The following is a 21,465-nucleotide window of genomic DNA, read 5'->3' as shown; positions in this document are numbered from 1 at the left end:
GTTTGTGCTTGGCTGGAATGGCTGATGATAAGTATGAGCCGGCTTCTGAGCGCTTTTGCAAGTTTAAAGACTCGTGCTAAGCTGAGGAATGAGCCGGAGGATGGCGACCAGACGGCACCATAAGCGCCACTCAGAGCCCACTTGAGCTGACAACCTGCGCCACTCAGGATGCCTCCAGTACTCATCACCGGGAACCAGGAGCTCGAGGAGGTGATTTCCAAGAGACTCTCTAGGCATGCAGAAATCTCGCAACACCAAACAGCTCCAGAAGCCCCACAAACAGCCTCAGTCTCCCCACCAATGCCATGCTCCTCCTTCCCACTACTGGCGCAGAGGCCCCTTGGCACACTGTACAGAACGGGTGTTTATCTACTCCCAGCAGCCTTGTGAGTGGTGTGAGGGGGAGGAAGGGCAGGGCCAAGGCCTTGTCACCTTCAAGCTGTGTGACAGCCCCGCAGTGCCAGCAGGTGTCTGCTCACCAACCCAATCACTCCAGCACCCTCAAGCTCTCCCCTCTCCGCTCCTCTGTGACTTAAGAATTCAGCACACTAGACAACTAGTAATAGAGTAGTAATGGAGATGCAGAGTCCGGCTGTCTGGCCCCCAAAGCTCGCCCTCAGCATCTCCATCCCATACCCAGCCAGCATCATGCAGGCCCGGGACAGAGAGGGACCAGGTGAGACCAACATCACAAGAGCTCAGACAGGGATCACGTCAGGACTTTGCAGTCCTGTCCCCTACCACAGCTCTGCTGGGGTCACAGAACATGTGCTGTGGGACGATCTTTTTGTACGCTGTGGATATTTGCTGTTCTCAGCGGTTGAATAAAGGGCTGACTGGCCAATAGCTAGGCAGGTAGAGGTTAGGCGGGACTCGCAGACAAAAAGAGAGGCTGGGAAGAAAGGTAAAGTCATGGGAGTCAAGACACAGAGGAAGCAGGAGATGAGCATGCCATGCTGAAAACAGGTACCACCATGTGGGAGAGCGTAGATAAGAATTATGGGTTAGTTTAAGTTGTAAGGGCTAGTTAATAACAAGCCTGAGCTATCATCTGAGCATTTATAATTAATAAGAAGTTTCCACATGGGTATTTGGGAGCGGGCTGGCAGGACAGAGAACCATGCCTACAAACATGGTTCTCAAAGAGACAGGTGTTGTATTCAGAGACACCATCCCTGACACTCCAAGAAAAGAAGCCACACAGGATTCCCTTCTGGCACCTGGGAGCTCCTCCTTCTAGGCCTGAGAAGCCTGGTGGCACTGACAGGCCGGAGCCCAAGCAGCGTGCATGTCACGGTGCAAACTCAGTCCCCACCCCCTTCTCTTACACATTTACATATTCAGAGACCCAAGTCCCAGAAAGCCTGGTACAGGGGCTGAGCTCAGACGCATCTCCCCTTTGACTCGAGAACACTCGTATTTCTTATTGGCTCTCTTTGCCCTCAAGATACCTTCTGTGCGGATGGTGAAGGGCGAGTCCCCCAGGCGCCGAGCAGAGAACTGGCCTCCCAGAGATGTCATCAGGAAGCAGAGGGTGAAGAAGCCGATGCCCAGCACAAACAGCCTGCAGGGAGAGAGGAACAGGGCGGGCAGGTCAGCAGAGCACACCAGCAGTACAACGCCCCACTCCCAGCTAGGAAAGGCACAAAAATGCTCTAAGCATGAGTGAATGGTGCGTGAGGTGGTTGCAGTAGGGTCGGGAGTTCAAGGTCATCCTCAGCCACATAGCAAGTTCCAGTCCACCTTCCACTAAATGAGCTCTCGAAACAACAAAGAACCAGCAAGTGAGAGAAGGGGGTTTGGGGGATGCGTGGAAGAATCAGAGTTGGGGATTGAGCTCCCAGACTCAAGAGGCCCCCACCTCAATGGGACCAAGAAACTGACCACATGGGGGGGGGGAAAACATAAACAAGAAGAATGTGTATACAGGAAGAAATCTGAGCAAGGGCCATCCTCAAGAGACCCGTTCATCTGAAGCAGTGAGTTCCCGGAGTGCAGTACATCGACCAGCTCCCAAGAAGTATTAGAAATGGCTGTTCTGGGGCTAGGGATGTACCTCAACAGTAGCATGCTTGCCTGGCATACACTAGACCCTAGGTTCAATCCCAGCACAGGGGTTAAGAGACGGGAGAAGGTGGGAGGGAGGATATTATAGATTCCCCCTTCCTAGAATGGACCCTGGGACAGGGCAGGCCATCTGTTTTACCCAGCTCCCCAGTGACTCTGGTCCACACTAACATGTGAAAACTACTGGTACAGATGGAACGGCGCGACCCACCTGGTGCCCATCAATCACCTGAGCCACACTCGGCACTGTGTACACAGCCTCTGCCATCTGTCATGAGCTCGCTTATCTGTGTCCTCATAGGGTGCCACACACCCCCAGCACTCTTAGGTGGTAATATCTCAAGGCAGGACATATCCCCTCCACCCCCACTGTGCCCACTCTGCCCACATACTCCTCTATCAGTCACGTACACCCTGGCTCGTCAATGAGCATCACCAAGAGCCAGGACATCTTCTCACCCAGGCGTGGAGTGCTACATAAGTGTGCCTGCAGTCATACAGGGAGGGAGAGCAGGCCAAAACATGACATCATTCATTCTTTCAATACATACTCGTTATCTAAGAGGTGCCAGACACTGGAGTAACCCAAAGTGACAGCAGCAATCTAGGCTCAGAGTCCTTGCCTCCAGCCAGCAAGACCCAGTGCTCCATGCTGGGCACCAACATGCCCAGAGGGATGGCAGAGACAGAGGAGGTCTGAGACCCCAAATGCAACGGTGGACTCAAAGAGCTGGCAGAGCTGAGAGGGGTCAGAGTGAAGAACCCCACCTGATCCAGAGTCAGGATGACCACGGAGAGCCCCCCAAAACTCACGCCAGATGCTCCCACCTGCCCCACCTCCACTCTGTCTTCAACCCTGGTGCCTGTTTGTGTCTTTCTGCAAGACTTACATTTTAATTTTCATTATTTTAAACTGGCAGTGTAGTGTTTAATTAAAATTTGGCCCATTAAAGAAAACATAATTGTAAAAGAAAAGAAGAAACACAACAAATTCTGAGCCCATATTTAAAGGAAGCTGTTAGAGATTGAGTTAGTGAGGGGGAGGACCTATACTCAGAGGTCTCAGTAGTCCGCAGGGACAGCCACGTTCCTGATTTGTGGGGGGAGCATGGGGAGCTGTAGGAGGCAGGTGGCACAGAGGACACTTCTCTTACTTCAGAGGGACCTCACTGAATCCCTCTAAGCCCAGAATAGGGTTCAGAGCACACCGGTGGATATCTCGTGGGCACCCCACTATTCTCCCATCCTGAGGACAAAAAGGACTTTTCCAGTATCTCTCTCAATCATGGGATTGCATTTAGGGCTGAGATACGGGATGCTTGCCATGAGGAAGGTGTCTATACCTTCTGCCTGGGCTCTGAGGCCCCAATCCACTGCCTTAGCATTTCTCTCTCTCTCTACCAGTTACCACAGCTGGGGCCCAGGGTCCCCCAAAAGCAGTTGGTGGTCATTTATAGTGGGTTCAATGGTCTCATCCATTCATATATCCATTCATTTCAGGGACATCCACAAAAAAAGGGCCCTGCCAGGAGCTCTGCTCTAACAGCATCCTCAGACCTCCCTTGGGGATAAACCAAGTTAGGGTGATGTCATCAGAGGGTCGCCCCTGGCCTCCAATCTAAAGATCTGAGGGGCCCGGAGGAGACGGGTAGCTGTGGGTCCCCACCATCCTAGACAGACCAGGGGGTGAATTGCAGGGCTGGAAGGGGGTTTCGACTGCACCGGGAATCCCACTTTAAGGTATGGGAGAGCGGAAGGGCGCAAAGAGGAGGAAGAACCCGGCTCAGGGCGAAGGCGCTGTCTGTGGTGCTGGAGCCGACTGCCTGCAACCATCACACAGGGAACCTGCAGAAGCCGGGCTTCCTGCCGGCCACAGAACTCACTTGGGATTGGAGACCAGCAAGAACCCTCTCAAGTTGCCCCGCAAGACAGGAGTCCAGGACCTCCCTGGAGGACCCAGAGTCTTTCCAGAGATGCCTACTTGGTGACCTGGTTCCCCCGGGGCACCTTAGGCCAGGGGTTTCTGAGACACTCTCCCAATAACACTCCAAAAGCCTTGCTCTCAGACTACAGACCTTTGCATTCACATAGACAACCGTCTCCAGAGGTTGCCATCTCGGCCCCAAACCGGCCCAGCTGATGGCAATAGCCAGGTGTGCCATGTCTCCCCACCTCCAACCCAGCTGAGCACAGAAGGCTGTCTGGAGGCACCGGGGATCAGCCCAGAGCCTGGAGGGAAAGCCTGTACGTGCCTCAGGTTTATGAGCAGACTCCACCTGTGGCCTAGTCCCAGCCCACTGCTGTGTCCACCTCTCCCGCTGTCTTCTGGGGCCCAGCTGCTAAACAGGGCAACCCTCCAGCTCGCGCACACACCACCCTCTTGAGGGCCCAGCTCTGCTGGAGTCTGGGAGAAGGAAGCAGGGTCCCTTCTGAGGACCAACAGGTCCTAGTGAGGCCCTCACAAACTGTGCCCCTGCCTGGGTGGACTGTCCACGGTAGGGAAAGGCAGGGAGGCGCCTGCCTGTCTCTGATTGGGTCACCATGTCCCTGCTGCACCTGTCTAGCCTGTTGGAGATCTGCATTTGGGAGCGAATCCCCAGCAGAAGGGGTCCACGCCCCAGTCTTGGGGACCCTCGTGTCAGACGTAGGCTCGTGCCCAACCAGAAGGATGGGAAAGTAACAAGGGCGGGAAAAGGGGGGTGGACTAGGCAGAAAGGATGGGCGGGCCAACCTAGAAGGCGACAGGCGGAACACCAGGGGTGCCTCCTAGGCACCCCGCACTAACTTCACGGCTCAGATGGGACCGACATGAGGGGCAGATAAGAGACTTGCTGGCTGGGATCACTTTGGAACCCAGAATCTCTTTGATTTTGGTGTTTTCTGACCCCATTTTGACCTCTCCATACATGATATCGCCCCAATCTTGATCAACTCAAGACAGGTCCAGACCTGCACCCCCCCCACACACACACACATCCCCCAACCCCTTCTCCATCCGTTCCCCATCCCCATGGCCCTCATCGAGCATAAACTCGTGAACCTCCTCGGCCACCCGGACTAGCAACCCCGGCGGGGACGAACCTCGCCCAGCTTCATCACGCGCCCCCTTGGGGAGGTCTTGACCTCCCGGTGCCAAGCAGCAGAGAACTTTACCGAAAGGGTCTCAGGGTGACCAGGCATCTTCTGACCATTATCTTCCCATCGGGGTTGACTGTGATCATTGTTCAAACTTGTCTGGGCGAGAAGCCGCGGGCGAGGCCGGACGCACCGTCCTGGGCCCGGCTCCGGCCGCCTCGGGAAACGCGAAGCCGCTGCGGGCCGAAGCCAGGGGGGGTCGCAGCGCCGAGGGCGAGCGGGGCGCGGTGGCTTCGCTGCTCTGCAGCCACGGGGTGGGGGGGCGGGGGACACGGCGCGGCCTGGGCGCCTGGGGCAGAGGGGTTCGGCGAGGGTTCCCGGCCGGGCGGTCTCTGCGTCTCCGCCCTCCTCGCTTCACATTTTGGGGACGGCGAGGCGGCGCGCCCCCAGATCGCCGGCCGCGCGTCTGCCTGCTCAGGCTCGCTGGCTGGGCGGGACGGCGCCGCGGCGCGCAGACGGGCTTCCCGCGGCGGGCGCCCTCATCCCCGGGGCCCGCGCCCTCGGAGCTGGCTAGAGGCGGCCCCAGGCCCGCGCCCCGGCCGCTCGCACCTTCCGGCCGCGCCGCTCGCCAGCCGCGCGCCCCGCCGCGCCCATGGCTTCGGGGGAGGACGGCTGCGCGCACGCCTGCCCTCGCCCTCGCTCGGCCGCTCGCTCGCTCGCTCGCTCGGCCGCCCGCCGGCGCTCCGGGCTCCCGGCTCCCGCGCGGCGCTACAGCCGGAGGCGCCGCATTGTTCCCTCTGAGGAGGCGGCCCGGGAGCGGCCTCGCGCTTCCTCGGCGCGTGGGCGCCACCTCGTGGCCGCGGCCCCGCCGCGCATCCTCGCCGGGGCTGTGCGCGGAGGAGGGGACGCGAGCGCGGGAGCCACCGGCCGTGCGTGGCCCTGCGCCTCTCCCGCGGCCATGCAACTTCCTAGGGCATCCAGCAGCCCGGAGAGCCGAGGCTGCTCCGGCAAATGCAAAGCTTAAGGGGAGATGAACGCGGAGAGGAAACCGTTGTCCGTCCCGCGGGGCACGAGCCGCCCCCAAAGAGCTTCGGTACCTGCGGCTTCACAGCCGCCGATTCTCTCCGCAGCACCCACCCACCCTCCGAAACTCCCCGAGTCCTCCCACTTCTCTCTGGTCTATAATAAGCTGGGTCGGTGGCATTCATGCCGGGAGCCAGGTCGGATCGTCAGCTGTGTGCCTGGGGTCTAGCCTCGGATTCTCTCCATCAGTGCTGGAGTTAACCGGGCTTTCTACTACTATACAACTAATGACCAAAAAGCTCACCGAGGCTCTTTCAACTCCCAAACCCACAGACTTGAATTTTAACGTTGTTGAGCCCTGTGCACACCCTCCCTGAACTTATTTGTGGTGGGTTCTGGGGCTCAAACTCAGGTTATCCGGCTTAAGGACAGGTTCCTTTACCCCTAACCCTTCTTACTGGCCTGCACTCATTCCTTAGCGTTGATGTGGCTTTGGCCTTGACAGCCAGGAATGACACCCAAGCTTGTGGCAGACAAGAGGTATGATTTAGAGGCCTAGCAGAGACCCCGCTGCCCTCACACGCTTCCCTAGCCAGCCTGCTGGAGTGCCCAGATTCCCCTGGCCATCACTCTCTTTCAGAGGCACGGTCAGCCTGCCCTTGTTCAATGCAAATGTGTTACCTAGCTGAGGTAACACATCAACCCGCCAACACCAATTTATCACTCGTTTGCACATTGGCGGGGAGTAAGGCAATGAGATAATGGGACTCGGGACCGGTGAACGCTGGTGAAGAGGCCGGAAAAGCCGGCAGGCAGCCTGAGTCACTCCCAGAGGGGCGCGGCAGGCGGAAAGGAGGTTGGTTGGAACCCAGTAGAGATGGGAGAGAATAAGGATTCCCTAGTTAGGTTTCCATTGTTGTGATAAACACCATGACCAAACGCAAGTTGGGAGTAAAGGCTTTATTTGGTTGATACTTTCACATCACAGTGTCACAAAGGGCAGTCAGGGCTGGAAGTCAAAACAGGAACCTGGAGGCAGGAACTGAAGCTGAGGCCTGGGGGAGAGCTGCTTTCTGGCTTGTTCTCCAAGTCCTGCTCAGTCTGCTTTCCATACCACCCAGAACCTGCCCGGGGTGGTCCCATCGCAGTGGGTTGGGCCCACCTACATTATTAATCACCAAAATACCCACAGGCTTGCCTATAGGCCAATCTGGTGGAGGCGTTTCCTCGCTCCTTCAGATAACGCTAGCTTGTATCAACAAAAATCTAACCAGGGCAAGTGCTTCCTCCTGAGCTAGGGAGGGGGTACCCCTTACAGACCATCTTTGTACGCAGTGCTCAAGGCTTTGGGACACTTACTAGTGGGAATAGGGGGTCAGGTCTGCATGTGGCAGAGGTCTGGCCTTGGGTAATGCTGACCCAGCTGAGTGCTTTCTTGGAGCCACGAAGGCGCCCTGGCTCTTCAAAGTCAGGAAATGTGAATGGGGTCCAGGGAGGTGGCTCTGTAGGGAAAGGCATCGGCCACCAAGCCTGATGACCCAAGTTCCATTCACGTGGTGGATGGAAAGAAATGACTCTCTCAGGTTGTCCTCTGACCTTCACACATGCATCATGGCATACAGTGCCCGCACACATACACATAAAATATTATTGAGTGCAGTGGTGGCGCACGCCTTTAATCCCAGCACTCAGGAGGCAGAGGCAGCAGGATACTGTTTAACCTTTGCTACAGTGGCAGCACTTTACTAGCAGCCTGGCCACTAACGCCATAGCCTGGGGGGGATTCTCTCCCCCCACACACACACAATGGCTGCTGCTAAGGGTACTTCTAACGAAATCTCTATCGTTCTAATAAAACTTGAGATTCAAAGGCTTGGGTGAAAACCTGCGAGCTCAGAGAGTTAGAATAGTAACTGGCTAACTCCCTCTCTTTGCGGGGTGTGTGTGTGTGTGTGTGTGTGTGTGTGTGTGTGTGTGTGTCTCCAGAAGCCACTCCCTTCCACAACACCCAATTAAAAATAACCCACACTAAGCTCCTCCCTGCTCCTTCCTGTCAGCCAGTTGCTAACCCTGCCTCTCTGAGCCAAGGTTAATTTTATTTAATTAACATAAATGCAACACATCTTTACAGGGTTAACAAATGCAGCACAAACAAATGTAACACATCTTCACATAGTAGTAATATTCTGCAGCATAAATAAATGTAACACATCTTGACCTAGTTAAAGTAATATTCCATAACGGGCAGATCTCTCTGTAAGTTCAAGCCAGCCTGGACTACAGAGAGAGTTCCAGGACAGCCAGGACTGTTACACAGAGAAACCCTGTCTCAAAATAAAATAATAATAATAATAATAATAATAATAATAATAATAATAATGCCGGGCGGTGGTGGCACACGCCTTTAATCCCAGCACTCAGGAGGCAGAGGCAGGCAGACCTCTGTGAATTCGAGGCCAACCTGGGCTACAGAGTGAGTTCCAGGAAAGGCACAAAGCTACACAGAGAAACCCTGTCTTGGAAAACAACAACAACAACAACAAAGTTAAAAAACAAATAATAATAATAAATAAAATAACAACAAAAAAGAATTTCTCTTCTGACCAGCCACCCTCCACCCCACCAAGCTCAAGGGGTTTGTTTACACCTGGTTTATACCTACCTAAGGTAGGACCCGGAATCTCCCTAGTAGGTATGACTACAGTGTGCCATCTGGGGAGGTGACCTTCCCTCAACCAGGATTTACAAGCTGGAAAAGGTGTGATGATATAATACATCTGGCATCCTGGCACTTGGGAGGCAGAGGCAGAAGGATCAGGAATTCAAATGTAGCCTCGACTACATAGTGAATTTGAGTCCAGCCTAGGCTACACAAGACTCTGTCTCAAAAAGAGGTAACTCCCCACGGCCTCCTTCCTCTGGACCTTGCTCTGTTGGATCTGTCCATAAGGGTAGCAGAAGGATTGCCCCTCTGCCACTGAGCAGCAGGCTCCGAGCCAGCAGAGAGGCAACGAGAAAAGAGCCAGGGATATCTGATATGACAGGTTGTCCAGCCCCCTGCTCCTTTGACAGCCTCGTCTCTCAAGTTCAGTGCCCATGCCCCCCTTGCTGGATGCGTTAGGAGTGAAATTATGAATCTTGTCTTCTGCAGCCTTGAACACAGCAGCGCTGTGCCTCAGTTCCCCCACTGTGAATCAGGCTATTTATAGCACTGCTCTCACAAGGTTGCTGAGAATGGAGCCTGCGGATGCATGCCACTGTTCCTGTCTGCCGTGGCCGGCACTGCTGGTGCCCTGCCCGTGTTTCCTCTACATTCACCTGAACACCCGAAAGTGCAAGTTCCTGAGCACCCCTTCCACTCCGTCTGATGGCTGTGGAGATGTGACGATGTGCTGGGAGGAGACCGAAGTGCCCCTGCAGCACCCCAGAAGCACCCCTGCAGCAGCAGATAGACACCCCTAGGTGTGATCCTGAGCCATGTTCCCCACAGGCTCCCGATGAGACTGTACTCTGGTTGCTGAGGTAGCTGTTGCTCTGTGGTGCCAAGTGCCTGAGGAATGGCTGCCTTCTCTGTGTGTGTCATCTCTCATTCTTCTGTCAGTGCTCTGGGGTCAGCTCCCAGACAAACTATTGCACCGGAGTCTCTGTTTCAGAGCCTTGCCGTGTGGACCAGAGTCAACGCCCCTGGGCCACAGCAGACTCAGCTATGGAATTAGCAGAACAGAAACCTTTTTCTGATTAGGTCCCTGAGGTCACACTGAGGGCTCGTCTGGGCTTTTTATTACTGTGTTTTGTTTTAAGGCAGGGACTCATATAGCCCAGTGTCTTCGTTACTGTTCTATTGCTATGAAGAGATACCATGACCAAGACAACTTGTAAAACTTAATTGGGGGCTGACTTACAATCTCAGAAGGCTAGTCCATTCTCATCATGGTGGGGAGCATGGCAGGACACAGGCAGGCATGGTGCGGGAGAAGGAGCTGAGGGCTTCACATCCTGATCTGCACGCAGGCAACAGTCAGAGAGAGGGAAACACTGGACCTGGCCAGGACTTTGGAAACCTCAAAGCCTGCCCCCAGTGAGTGACACACCTCCTCCAACAAGGCCACACCTCCTAGCCCTCCTAGGCATGGAAGCATAGGAGGCCATACTCATTCAAGCCACCACACCCAGGCTAGCTTCAAACTTGCAAAATATTGGGGCTGACTCTAAATTCCTGATCCTCCTGCCTCTACCTCCCCTGGGTACTGGGATTATAGCCCTAAACTACCACACCCATCATATTTTCTTTTCTTTCTTTCTTTTTTTTTTCCTTGAGGCAGGTCTATAGCCCTGGCAGGCCTGAAACTCACCAGGTAGGCCAGGATGACCTTGAACACACAGATCTGCCTGCCTTTGCCTCCCAAGTACTAGAATTAAAGGTGTGTGCCACCATGCTGTCTTCTTCTTCTTCTTCTTCTTTTTTTTTTTTAAAGATTTATTTATTCATTATGTATACAGTGTTCTGCTTGCATGTGTCCCTGCAGGCCAGAAGATGGCAACAGATCTCATTACAGATGGTTGTGAGCCACAGTGTGGTTGCTGGGAAATGAACTCAGGATCTCTAGAAGAGCAGTCAGTGCTCTTAACCTCTGAGCCATCTCTCCAGCCCCTGTCTTCTTTTTAAAAATGTTAATAGGAAGTATCCCTATGTAAACCATTTTGGAGCATGCAGTAGAAACTGAGGCAGGCCTGCTGGAGGGCATATCTAAGGAGGGGTGTCGGACCCGAGAGGACTCCTGCCCTACACCCTCTTCCTCCTCATTACTTCCTTCTCTTGTGGGACGGCCAGCCCTGCTGCAACCCTCTCTCTGGCATCCTGGGCTGGAGCTGCAGGGAGAAACCCAGAGCCAGCAGCTGGCCTGAGTGGCAGTGAGTGCCTCTGCTGAAGAAGGTAAAGGAGGACCCCTGGAAAAGATTAGAGGGTGAGGGAGGCACCCATCTTCAGCTCTTGGACTCAATGGGCAAAATAAAACCACTGAAGTTGTTCCCTAGGTTACCACGGCACATCGCCATGAGAAGAATAACTTCCACATACTCTCTGGACTCTGGAAGCCTGAAGTCTGAACTCAGGGTATGAGAGGAACTGGTCCTTCCAGGAGCTCTGAAGGAGACACTGTCCTAGCACTTGCCCAGCTGTTAGTGACAGCTGCAGTGTATGCTGTTTCTTGGCTCACGGCTGCCACACACCACTCTCCGCTGTCTTCATGTGGCCTGTGTATGTCTTTTTATGATCACAGTTCCCTTTGTGTGAGGACACCTGTCCTAGCGTATGGGACCCACTCTAATCCAGGATGATGTCGTTCTAAGGACATCTGCATAGACCCTATTTCTAAACCAGGTTGTGATTTGTCGTTCTGTGAGCACATAGTGCCTGAACAGACACTGTTCAGCCCTTCACAGGGACCTCACAGAAAAGGACAGAGTGGCTAGAGGTGGCAGAGGACCTGCATGCCCTAAGGATTGTACAGGCAATCACTGCTTTGTGTGGCCATGGGTCCAGCTACTTACTTCAAACGAAGCCAAAAATCTGGGCTTCTACTTTGAAGTTGCATAATTTAAAAATGTAGGCTCAATAATTTTAGAATGTTGTGCAAGGTCAGTAATCCACTTGATGGCCTGCCTTATAGCTCTCCGTGGATGACATCTATCCAGGGGCAGAATGGGGTCTGTGGCCTCACCTACTCAGCAAGGCCAGCTTCCTGGGGTCAAGCCCAGAGACACAGATCCCCGACTTGCCCAGAAAGGAAGGTGAACACTGAGTTTGATGTGGGAGCAGAAGGGTAAACTGTTTCCTGGAGTTTTCTGTCCCCCTCCCCCAGGGTTCCTTCAGGGCCTCTCTGGCCATAGCCTGACTCCTCTCCTGCCTTCCCAGGGCTTCCAGAAGCTTCTGCAGCTCATAGACCTGGGGCAGGAGGAAATAAGCACTTTACCGAGTTTGAAACCCTCATTTCATGTGCTCAGGATGCAGCAGCAGACAGCACATTACGAGGCAATAGGCCATTGTCCTTTGCTGGAGTGCGGAACATTAATAATGTCATAACAGCATTTACCGACACCGCACACAAATCATCAACCGTGCCAGGCGGGAAGACCAGCCCCACACCCTGCGCCTGGAGCTGCACAAGGAGGCCACCGATCGGGGAGGGCCGCTTCTCCAATGCATATTTCATGCTTTCTGTTTCACAACATTTAGGCTAATCCTCCGATTGAAAAGCAGCGTCTGGGGTTTATTTTTATTTATGCCAGAGAGCCATTCTGCCGCACAGCTTGTGGGAGCTGAGAACAGAACTGTCGTACCTTGGCAGTTCTATTGGGAAGGTAGCAGCTGTGTGTGTGTGTGTGTCAGAGGGAGAGAGAGAGAGGAAAGAAGGTAGCAGCTGTGTGTGTGCACTTACACAAATGCATAAATTCATGAATGAATGTGTGTGTGCATGTGTGTGTTTGTGTGTGTGTGTGTGCATGTGTGTGTGTGATGGAGGAAGGGAGACCAGGGAGCCAGGGGACCAACCAGACAGCCCTTCCCGGGTGAGCCCCAGCTGGACACTGTAAACACAAGCAGGTACTTCATTTACTGTGGTCTGAGGTTACATTTATTTCCTACCTGCTACAAGCCAGGAAATGACCACGGACTCCAAATGTGTTACCAGGCTTATATTTTTGCTGTGGTAGTAATATACACATATCCCCACGGAAATTTTTTAAAAAGACAGTCCTTTACTTCAGGCAGCCCCCCAGTTGCCTCACAGGACAGTACAGGAGTGGGGGGGGGTTCTGTCAGCAGCGGGAGGGCCGGGTGCTACGACTCCCTAGCACCCAAGAGCAAGTTATCACACATGTTATCACACATGTTATCACATGACAAGATCAGAGCATGGTTGCCTGTGGGATGTCAGTTCCTAATCAAGTTTGCTTAAAATACAAAGGTGTTGAGGCTGGAGAGATAGCTCAGTGGTTAAAAGCATTGTCTGCTCTTCCAGAGGACCCAGGTTCAAGTCCCAGCACCCACATGGCAGCTCACAATCATCTGTAACTAGTTCCAGGGGACCTGACTCCCTCTTCTGGCCTCTGCAGGAAGCAGGCACACACGTGGTGCACAGATGTACATGCAAGCAGAACAGCCATGCATTTTTTTTTATTTTAATACAGAGTATTATGCTGGCAAGATGGCTCAGCAGATAAATGTGTACCCCAAGCCTGACGACATGAGTCTGATCCCCAAATCCGTAGGTGGAGGAAGAAACCTGATTCCAAAAAGTTGTCTTCTGGCCTCCACACATGAACTTCAACACATGCATATACATGTAGCATGTACAACACACACACACACACACACACACATACACACACACACATAAATGTAAAATACAGAGGTGAAGGCAAGAAGATCAGGGGTTCAATGCCAACCTTACCCTATCTCCAAGAATAAAAATAAATACATAAAATAGGGCATGGTAGAATAATTCAGCATTTGGGAGGCAGAGGCAGGGGGACCATGAATGCCCAGATGAGCCTATAAAGTCAGTTATACCAAAACCCGGGCTACAAAGTAAGATCCTGTCTCAAAAACAAAAACAAAACACACACACACACACACACACACACACACATAGATGACTGTGGACTGTGGATTACTGGGGGTTCTGATGGACTCTCAAGGGTCCTCAAATGGAAGAAGAAGACGAAGAATGTGAGGCAGGAGGAGCAGCAGAGAAAGACTCAACCATTGTGGGTTGTACAGATGGAGGGGGACCCAAGCCCAGGCATGCAGGTACCCCGGAACTCTGGAAATACAGGGGACAGAGGGCAGATGCTCCTGGAATCTTCCAGAAGGTCTCAGCCCTGGGGTTCCTTGCTGCAGCCCCTGGAGACCTTCGGACTGTTAGTCCCATGCTTCCCAAGCTCCCACGCTTCAAGCGTTGCGTGTCTTCATCCCAGGAGCCACAGAAGCCTCACACAGCGTCCTGGGAGAGTGAGCATTGCCAGGCACCACACTCCCGGGTTGATTCACACTCCCACCTCACAGACAAGGAAACGGAGGTGCCCGGAAGCACAGCGTTAAACAGAAAGGCTCATGCACGCCAGGACCCCAAACTCGGACCCTACAGACCTCAAAGCCCATCTGCTTCACCACTGATCAAACACAGATCAGGGGTTCTAGGACCAAACACAGGCAGGCATGGACCTGCATGCCCACGGAGCTCGGGCCCCATGATAAAGGCTCTTTGTCTCCCACAGCTGCTGGAGAAGTTAATACCTCAGGCCACCAGACAGAGACAGTGGAGAATGGAGAGCCAAGGGGTCAAGAGGCTCTGCTAGGGACCATGCCTTAGAAAGGAAGGGGTTTCTGCTGGGCATGTCAGGCCCCCCCATGACCCAGCACTTGAGGCAAGGCCCTAAGTTCTATCTCCAGCACAGCAAGGGTGGTAAGTGTGTGTGTGTGTGTGTGTGTGTGTGTGTGTGCGCGCGCCGCGCACACGCGCGCGCGCATGAGCTCGAGGACACACAAGGGTGATGTGTGGATGTATGCAAGGGTGGAGTATGTGTGTAAGGGTGGTGAGTGTGTGTGTTCAAGTGCACACAAAGGTGGTATGTGACTGTGTGTGCAAGGGTAGTGAGTGTGTGCAAGGGTAGTGAGTGTGTGCAAGGGTGGGGTGTGTGTGAGGGTGGTAAGTGTGAGTGTGCACAAGGTGGTGTGTGTGTGTATGCAAGAGTGGTGAGTGGCAGGGAGGGGGGAGATCCGTCCAGAGCAGGCACATGCCCAAAGCCAGAAAGTAGACCAATGGATGGCTGCCAGGGGCTGGGGGAGGGGGAGGAAAGTTACAGCTAAAGAGCTTGGGCTTTCTTTTAGTATGTTGAGATCATTCTAAAACTAGAAAAGATGGGATGTGTACATAATCAGAACTACACTACAAATGTGAATATTCTAGAAATGACAGGCTCAGAGGGAGAGTGCTACCTCCTTTTGTTTTGAGAGACAGGGTCTCAAGCATCCTATAGTTCAGGCTGGCCTCCAGCTCAGGAAGTAGCTGAGCACGACCTTCAACTCTGGATCTTCGAGCCTCCATCTTTCCAGGGCCGAGATAAGGGGCATGTACCCCCGCATCTGGTTTATGTGGTACTGGCGATGGAACCCGGGCCTCAGCTTGAGCTCGCTCTCTTACCCCCACCCCATAAACGCGGTACTTGTCCACAATTGCACAATGAGAAAGGAGGTCACAATATTTCCCCAGGTCCCCAGACCCCAGACCCCAGGCCCCAGACCCCAGACCCCAGGCTCCAGTCTCCAGGTCCCCAGACCCCAGGCTCCAGGCCCCAGACCCCAGGCTCCAGGCCCCAGACCCCAGGCTCCAGGCCCCAGACCCCAGGCTTCAGGCCCCAGGCCCCAGACCCCAGGTCCCCAGACCCCAGGTCCCAGGCCCCAGACCCCAGGCTTCAGGCCCCAGGTCCCCAGGCCCCAGGCCCCAGGCTTCAGGCCCCAGGCCCCAGGCTTCAGGCCCCAGGCCCCAGGCTTCAGGCCCCAGGCCCCAGGCCCCAGGTCCCCAGACCCCAGGCCCCAGGCCCCAGACCCCAGGCTTCAGGCCCCAGGTCTCCAGACCCCAGGCTCCAGGCTCCAGGTTCCAGGCTCCAGGCTCCAGGCCCCAGGCCCCAGGTCTCCAGACCCCAGGCCCCAGGCCCTAGGTCCCCAGACCCCAGGCCCCAGGCCCCAGACCCCAGGCTTCAGGCCCCAGGTCCCCAGACCCCAGGCCCCAGGCCCCAGACCCCAGGCTTCAGGCCCCAGGTCCCCAGACCCCAGGCCCCAGGCCCCAGACCCCCGGCCCCAGGCTTCAGGCCCTCTGGCTCCTCTGCTCTTTTGTTTTTGCAGTGTGCAGAGGGATCCTCGGGGCATTAAAACTGAATAAATTCTGCATCTCTGACAGACATTTTACAGGAGAGAAACAGGCCCCTGCCCCACACCAGGCTCCCTCAGCCTGCAGTGGCTTCACACCCACCTGAACCCCTGGGGTGCTCTTTGAGGGACTAAGCACTTTCTCCCTGGAGGTGAGGCAGGAACCCTTTCTCTCCCTTTCTTCTCATCTCTGGCTGATGAAAAAGAATCTTAATTAAGTGCTCCTCGGCTGCAGGTTTAATTTGATAAGTATAAAACTGAAGCATGCTAATACAGCCATCCATCATCTGGAATCTCAATGGTTCTTTCAGCTGAGACTCTATTTTTTTTTTTTTTCTAAATCAATTTTTAGGCTGATAATGAATTGGGTCTTGCTCAGGAATAGCAGAGAAAGTGACAGCCTTGTGAGATGACACAGGGATGGGGCTTTTGGGGACCTAAGAAAGAGACATCAATGGGACACATATCCCCGACCTCACTTACGGAACTCCAGGGTGCCCACCTGCCTTTCTTCTTTCCCTCTCCCACTGAGGGCCCTCCCCCACATCCAAACAGCCGTTCCTGCTTCCTGCTTCCTCAAGGCTCTGGCCAGCAGGCCTCTCCTACCTCCTGGAAAGCCCCTAGACCTGCCCCGATGTCCATTCACAGAGCTGGGGGTCAGGGGGCGGATTTTGTATAACTTGCCAATCACACATTGGTAAGTCCTCCAAGGACTTTGGAGCCCCCCAGGCAGCACTTGACTCTCAAGTATGGCCACTCCACCACGGGCAGTCCCCGTGGCCTTGGATACTGCAATTTTCCTGCTATGTCTTGGTAGCTGTTGACCGGAAGGGATAGTTAAGTCTGCACACGTAGGGCCACCCAGACACTTGGGGGCTATCCCCTAAGCGGCCCTTGTACCTTGTCCAAGCTTCTCTGTCTCAAGACTGCTCTGTCGAGGGGCTCCAGATGGCTCAGACTCACTCTCTTCCAACTGGCCCTTCCGGGCCTTGCTGACACTCCACACGTGACTGGGAACCACACTGAAAGCTTGTCTGAGGGGTTGAGAGGTTGTCCAGAATGTAGGCCAGCTGTAGCGGCTCTGACAGACCACCAGAGACCTGGAGGCTTCACCAGCAGAAAAGCACTCCTCCTCCCCGCTGTAGAGGTGGTGACCAAAGATCAAGACGGCAGCGCATGCCCAGCCTCTGAATAGCACACAAGGAGCTACAGTGTGCACTTATACACAGGGGCAGAGAACGCGGACATTCAGGCCACAGCCCTGGGCCTGCCCAGGACAGCCCAACACGAAAACCACTAAAGAGCACAGGCTTTGCATGAGACCTGGGTTCTAGACCCAGCATTGGCAAATACAGATATATGGACCAGAGCACAGCTCTGGCCTGGGTGAGTCTTGGCCAACACCACATTGTTCTTCAGTTGTGGGAGGAGTCACTGGCAATAGATGTACCTGCGCGCGCGCACACACACACACACACACACACACACACACACACACACACACACACACACAAGCACACACCAAACATACAACTAAAAAGATGAACTTGAAGCTGGCTCCCTGGAGGACCTGACACTTTCCTGAGCACAGTCCACCGAAAAGCTGCACACCCTTGAGACACCAACACCAGAGGTTAACAGCAGAGCTCACTGTTGGCTTTGCATTCTGAAAACACGGTTATTTATTAGGCATTGTCTGGAGTTCGCCCCAAGTGCTGTTTTGGTTGATTGCCAGTTAGGTGTGCGCCATCACATTTAATTCGCACAGTGGCCGTGTACGCTGTGGACAGGGCCCTGCCCACCCTGGTCTCTGGAATCCGGGAAAGCTAGGTGCTGACCTGGTGGAATGGAGGCAGGCAGCTGTATGCACATGGCCGGGACAACCAGCGCCCCGTCCCTGTAGAAGAGCTCACTGGACCTGTGTGCTTTCGACTGAGCCTAACTCCTGGCAGACTCTTCTCATTTCTTTCTCTTATTGAGGGAAAATCAACCATGTTAACAGGCACAGCTCTGTGGGATTTCGAACACTGACTTTATCATGCATCTACCCACTCTGTTTTCAACTCGGTGCTGGGGATCAAACCCAGGGCTTGATGCACACTTAAAGTAAACACACCACCAACTCAGCGTACCCCGTTCCCAAATGCTTTTCTCTGGGGGAGCTCTTCTGGACTGCTGCTCAGTGGAGAGGGCTTCCATGACCATCTCCAGTGAGATCCCGGGATGCCGAGTCTCCAGAGAGTGGTTCTGGGCAGTCATACTGTACACGGCCCTGCATTCCATCACTGGTGACCCAAGGACACAGCTCCCACTCACAGAAGGAAGGGACACTCAGAACCCATCAACTCATCCAGACCGCATTAGCAAACCACCAAAAAGGTTCAGGCTACCTGAGAGCCATCCCAGACCAGGAGAAAGAGAAAGGTGAGGCCACTGACACCCGATAATGGCTGACTCAGGACTTGAGAACTATGGGTCTGTGTTTATGTATGAGCTGCTTTGAGTAGAGACAGTCCCAAAACTTAGGGCACCTCTGGGCCCAGAAGAACAGCCTGAAAGACTGGAAAGTGCTGACCCAGGAGGACGGCCAAGACAGTGCACAGGTGGGCCAGAGAGGCACTGTGGGGTCACAGAGACCATGCACAGGAGGCCCAGAGAGGCACTGCTGGGGTCACAGAGACCGTGCATGGGTGGCCCAGAGAGGCACAGCTGGGGTCACAGAGACAGTGCACAGGAGGCCCAGAGAGGCACTGTGGGGTCACAGAGACCTGCATGGGTGGCCCAGAGAGGCACAGCTGGCCACATCCTCATCAATCTGTTCAACATACCAGGTAGCAAAAGCCAGGCTTGGTGGTGCCGCCTGGTGGCGGGGGCCCCAGCACTTCACCGGCAGACTGGGAGTGGGCCTAACCAAACCCCTCTCCAGACCCCTGTGGCTTGGTGACCCGACCTGTTTCCAAGCCATAGATCTCATCCTGCCCAGCAGGCCTTTCTGGTGAGATGTCTACATCTCCACCTCACCTGCTCTACAAAGTACATTTGGTGTTCTCCCTTCAAGGGGCCAGTCCTTTGCTGTGCACTGTCAATGGGGTGCCTCCTGCCTTGACCCACGAGAGCGTTCGGGGCATCACAGTTGGACAGTGACTGCTGGGAGAATCCCTGCCCTGGGACGACACCTACCCCATCCTCCTAAGGTCGCAACAAGAAGCCAGAATAGAATTCCACCAAAGCTCAACCCGGGAATGGATGGGTTTACCGGGCTTACTTCCAATATGTGGGTGAGGGGTTCCTTACAGGACACAGGTGACCCCAAAGTGTCTGTTGCAATGGGAAAGTCCTACTCAGCGTGGATGATGGCTTTGCCAGAGCTGCATAGTGGAGTTCCCCTCGGTTAACTATACCTAGTCTACATCATGCGATTAGTGCAGAATTGGATGGAAATGGCTCTGAGGAATGGCTGGAATCTAATGACCCTCTCTACCCGCTCCTTCTCTGAGGCAACAGTCAACAGGCCCAGGCTGCAAGCAGGCCGATGCAAGCTGACCTGGTGGAGGTGGCCTCTGTTTGGCTTGGAGGATCGCACAGTGCCCTTCAGAAGGTCTCCCACAGAGAGTGGCACCGGGGATGTGCTGTGTCATTCAGAGTCCTTCAGGCCTGGCCTGCTGGGGCCGAGTGTCACCGCGAGTTCTGCGTTAAGTTCCACTTCTCTTTCTCTGGCCCCAGGGCAGACCCTGTGATTCAGTCACACTCCAGGGGGAAAGCTGACCCCAGTGGGTGTCCTGGCATACTGACAGAATGAGCACACCGTGCTCCATGGGGTGGAGGTGGGAGTCTGAGCCGGTTCCCACTTGAACTGTGGATACATTCCTGAACATACTCTCCCACACACCTTGTGCTGCTCATGAGAATCTGCCCAGATGTGTACAGGATCCAGCTGTGGTACATCTGGTACCCGCCTACTCCAGGGACTTGCCAGCACAGGAGGCCTGATCACGGGACAGGGCTAACGCCCATCGGCTGGTGCTGGACCAGAGGCTGGAGTAGACTCCCCTGGGTGGCTTCCTCCCGGAACAGGTGTGCACACGTGCAGGCCTCCTGCTGAGCCGCGGGCTTTTCTCAGCTGCTGGGACTGATGTGTCGCAGTACTGAACACCGAGTGTCCTGAAGGACAGAAATGATTCTTGGTGGTTTTTTGTTTTGTTTTGTTTTGTTTTGTTTTGTTTTTCACAGTTGCCCGTGTCTGAGGTCACTCTGTAGGCAGAAGCATTTCCTCTGAGGACTCCCACATTGACTTGTCTTTCTAAGATCTCTTGGGTTGTCTTTGCCACCTCCCCCTTTTATTTAAGATGAGGTCTCCTTCTGTGGTCCAGAGTGGCCTCAAACTACAGTTCTCCTTTCTCACCCTGCAGAGTGCTGGGACACCTGTGCACGGTCTCTGTGACCCCACAGTGCCTCTCTGGGCCTCCTGTGCATGGTCTCTGTGACCCCACAGTGCCTCTCTGGGCCTCCTGTGAATGGTCTCTGTGACCCCACAGTGCCTCTCTGGGCCTCCTGTGCACTCTCTTGGCCATCTTCCTGGGTCAGCACTTTCCAGTCTTTCAGGCTGTTCTTCCGGGCCCAGAGGTGCCCTAAGTTTTGGGACTGTCTCTGCTCAAAGCATCTCATACATAAACACAGACCCATAGTTCTCAAGTCCTGAGTCAGCCATTATCGGGTCACATGAGTCACCATGCCAGATCTCACCACCCCTCCTTTTTATTTTGTAGTTTCTGGAGAGGAGACAGTGTGCACATGCCATGGCACATGTGTGGAGGCCAGAAAACCATGTGTGTGGGTTCTAGGACTAGAACTCAGGTCATCAGGCTTGATGGCAGCCACCTTCACCACCTCACTGCTCCCCTTCTTATAAGGTCACAGTCACACAGTGGCTCCTACCCTAAAGACCTGGGTTAAATGACCACTTCTTTAAGGACCTTGTCTCTGAATATGGTCACATGCAGGTCCTGGGAGGTAAGGCTTCAATGGATGCGATGGGAGGGGCAGAGCCAATCAAAGCAGGTACCCACACAGAAACCCTCTCCCCCAGGCGCAGGAGGGTGGGCAGGGCTGGACTGGGGGAGTGTCTGAATTAAGCAGATTATGGGGAAGTGCTGCTCCAGGCCTCAGCTATAATTAGTGGAATTACAGTCGGGCTGAATACAGCCTCAGCTCCCTGCCTTGCAATTAGAGAGGGACCCCGCTGACTCTCCTCAGGGAGGTCTGGAGGGTGGGGCAGCGGACTGGAGGAGACTCTGGCCCAGGTGCTCAGTGGTTGGCTAAAAACAGACCCAACGGGGGCCCCCATGGGCACTCCTGGTGGGGGTGGGTCAGGC

General features: G+C 54.4%; 1 protein-coding gene across 2 annotated transcripts in view; it reads right to left on the bottom strand.

The window, feature by feature from the left end:
• Mgat5b (alpha-1,6-mannosylglycoprotein 6-beta-N-acetylglucosaminyltransferase B) overlaps positions 1-5,928 on the bottom strand; it is a 63,657-nt gene extending 57,729 nt beyond the window's left edge. The window contains exons 1-2 of one of the 2 annotated variants that reach the window (XM_028889659.2): positions 5,221-5,928; positions 1,452-1,564 (exon numbers count right to left, since the gene is read on the bottom strand). In XM_028889659.2, coding sequence (XP_028745492.1) covers positions 1,452-1,564; positions 5,221-5,288 — 181 coding nt within the window. In that variant the 5' untranslated portion in view covers positions 5,289-5,928. The remainder of the gene's footprint in view (positions 1-1,451; positions 1,565-5,220) is intronic. The other variant, XM_037200602.1, reaches the window with a different exon arrangement.
• Between the last annotated feature and the right edge of the window lie 15,537 nt (positions 5,929-21,465).

Source organism: Peromyscus leucopus, chromosome 8b (genome assembly GCF_004664715.2).
Source record: "Peromyscus leucopus breed LL Stock chromosome 8b, UCI_PerLeu_2.1, whole genome shotgun sequence".
NCBI classification, from domain to species: Eukaryota; Metazoa; Chordata; class Mammalia; order Rodentia; family Cricetidae; genus Peromyscus; species Peromyscus leucopus.
The sequence above is the reverse complement of the archived record's forward strand: the minus strand, read 5'-3'. Positions and strand labels throughout refer to the sequence as shown.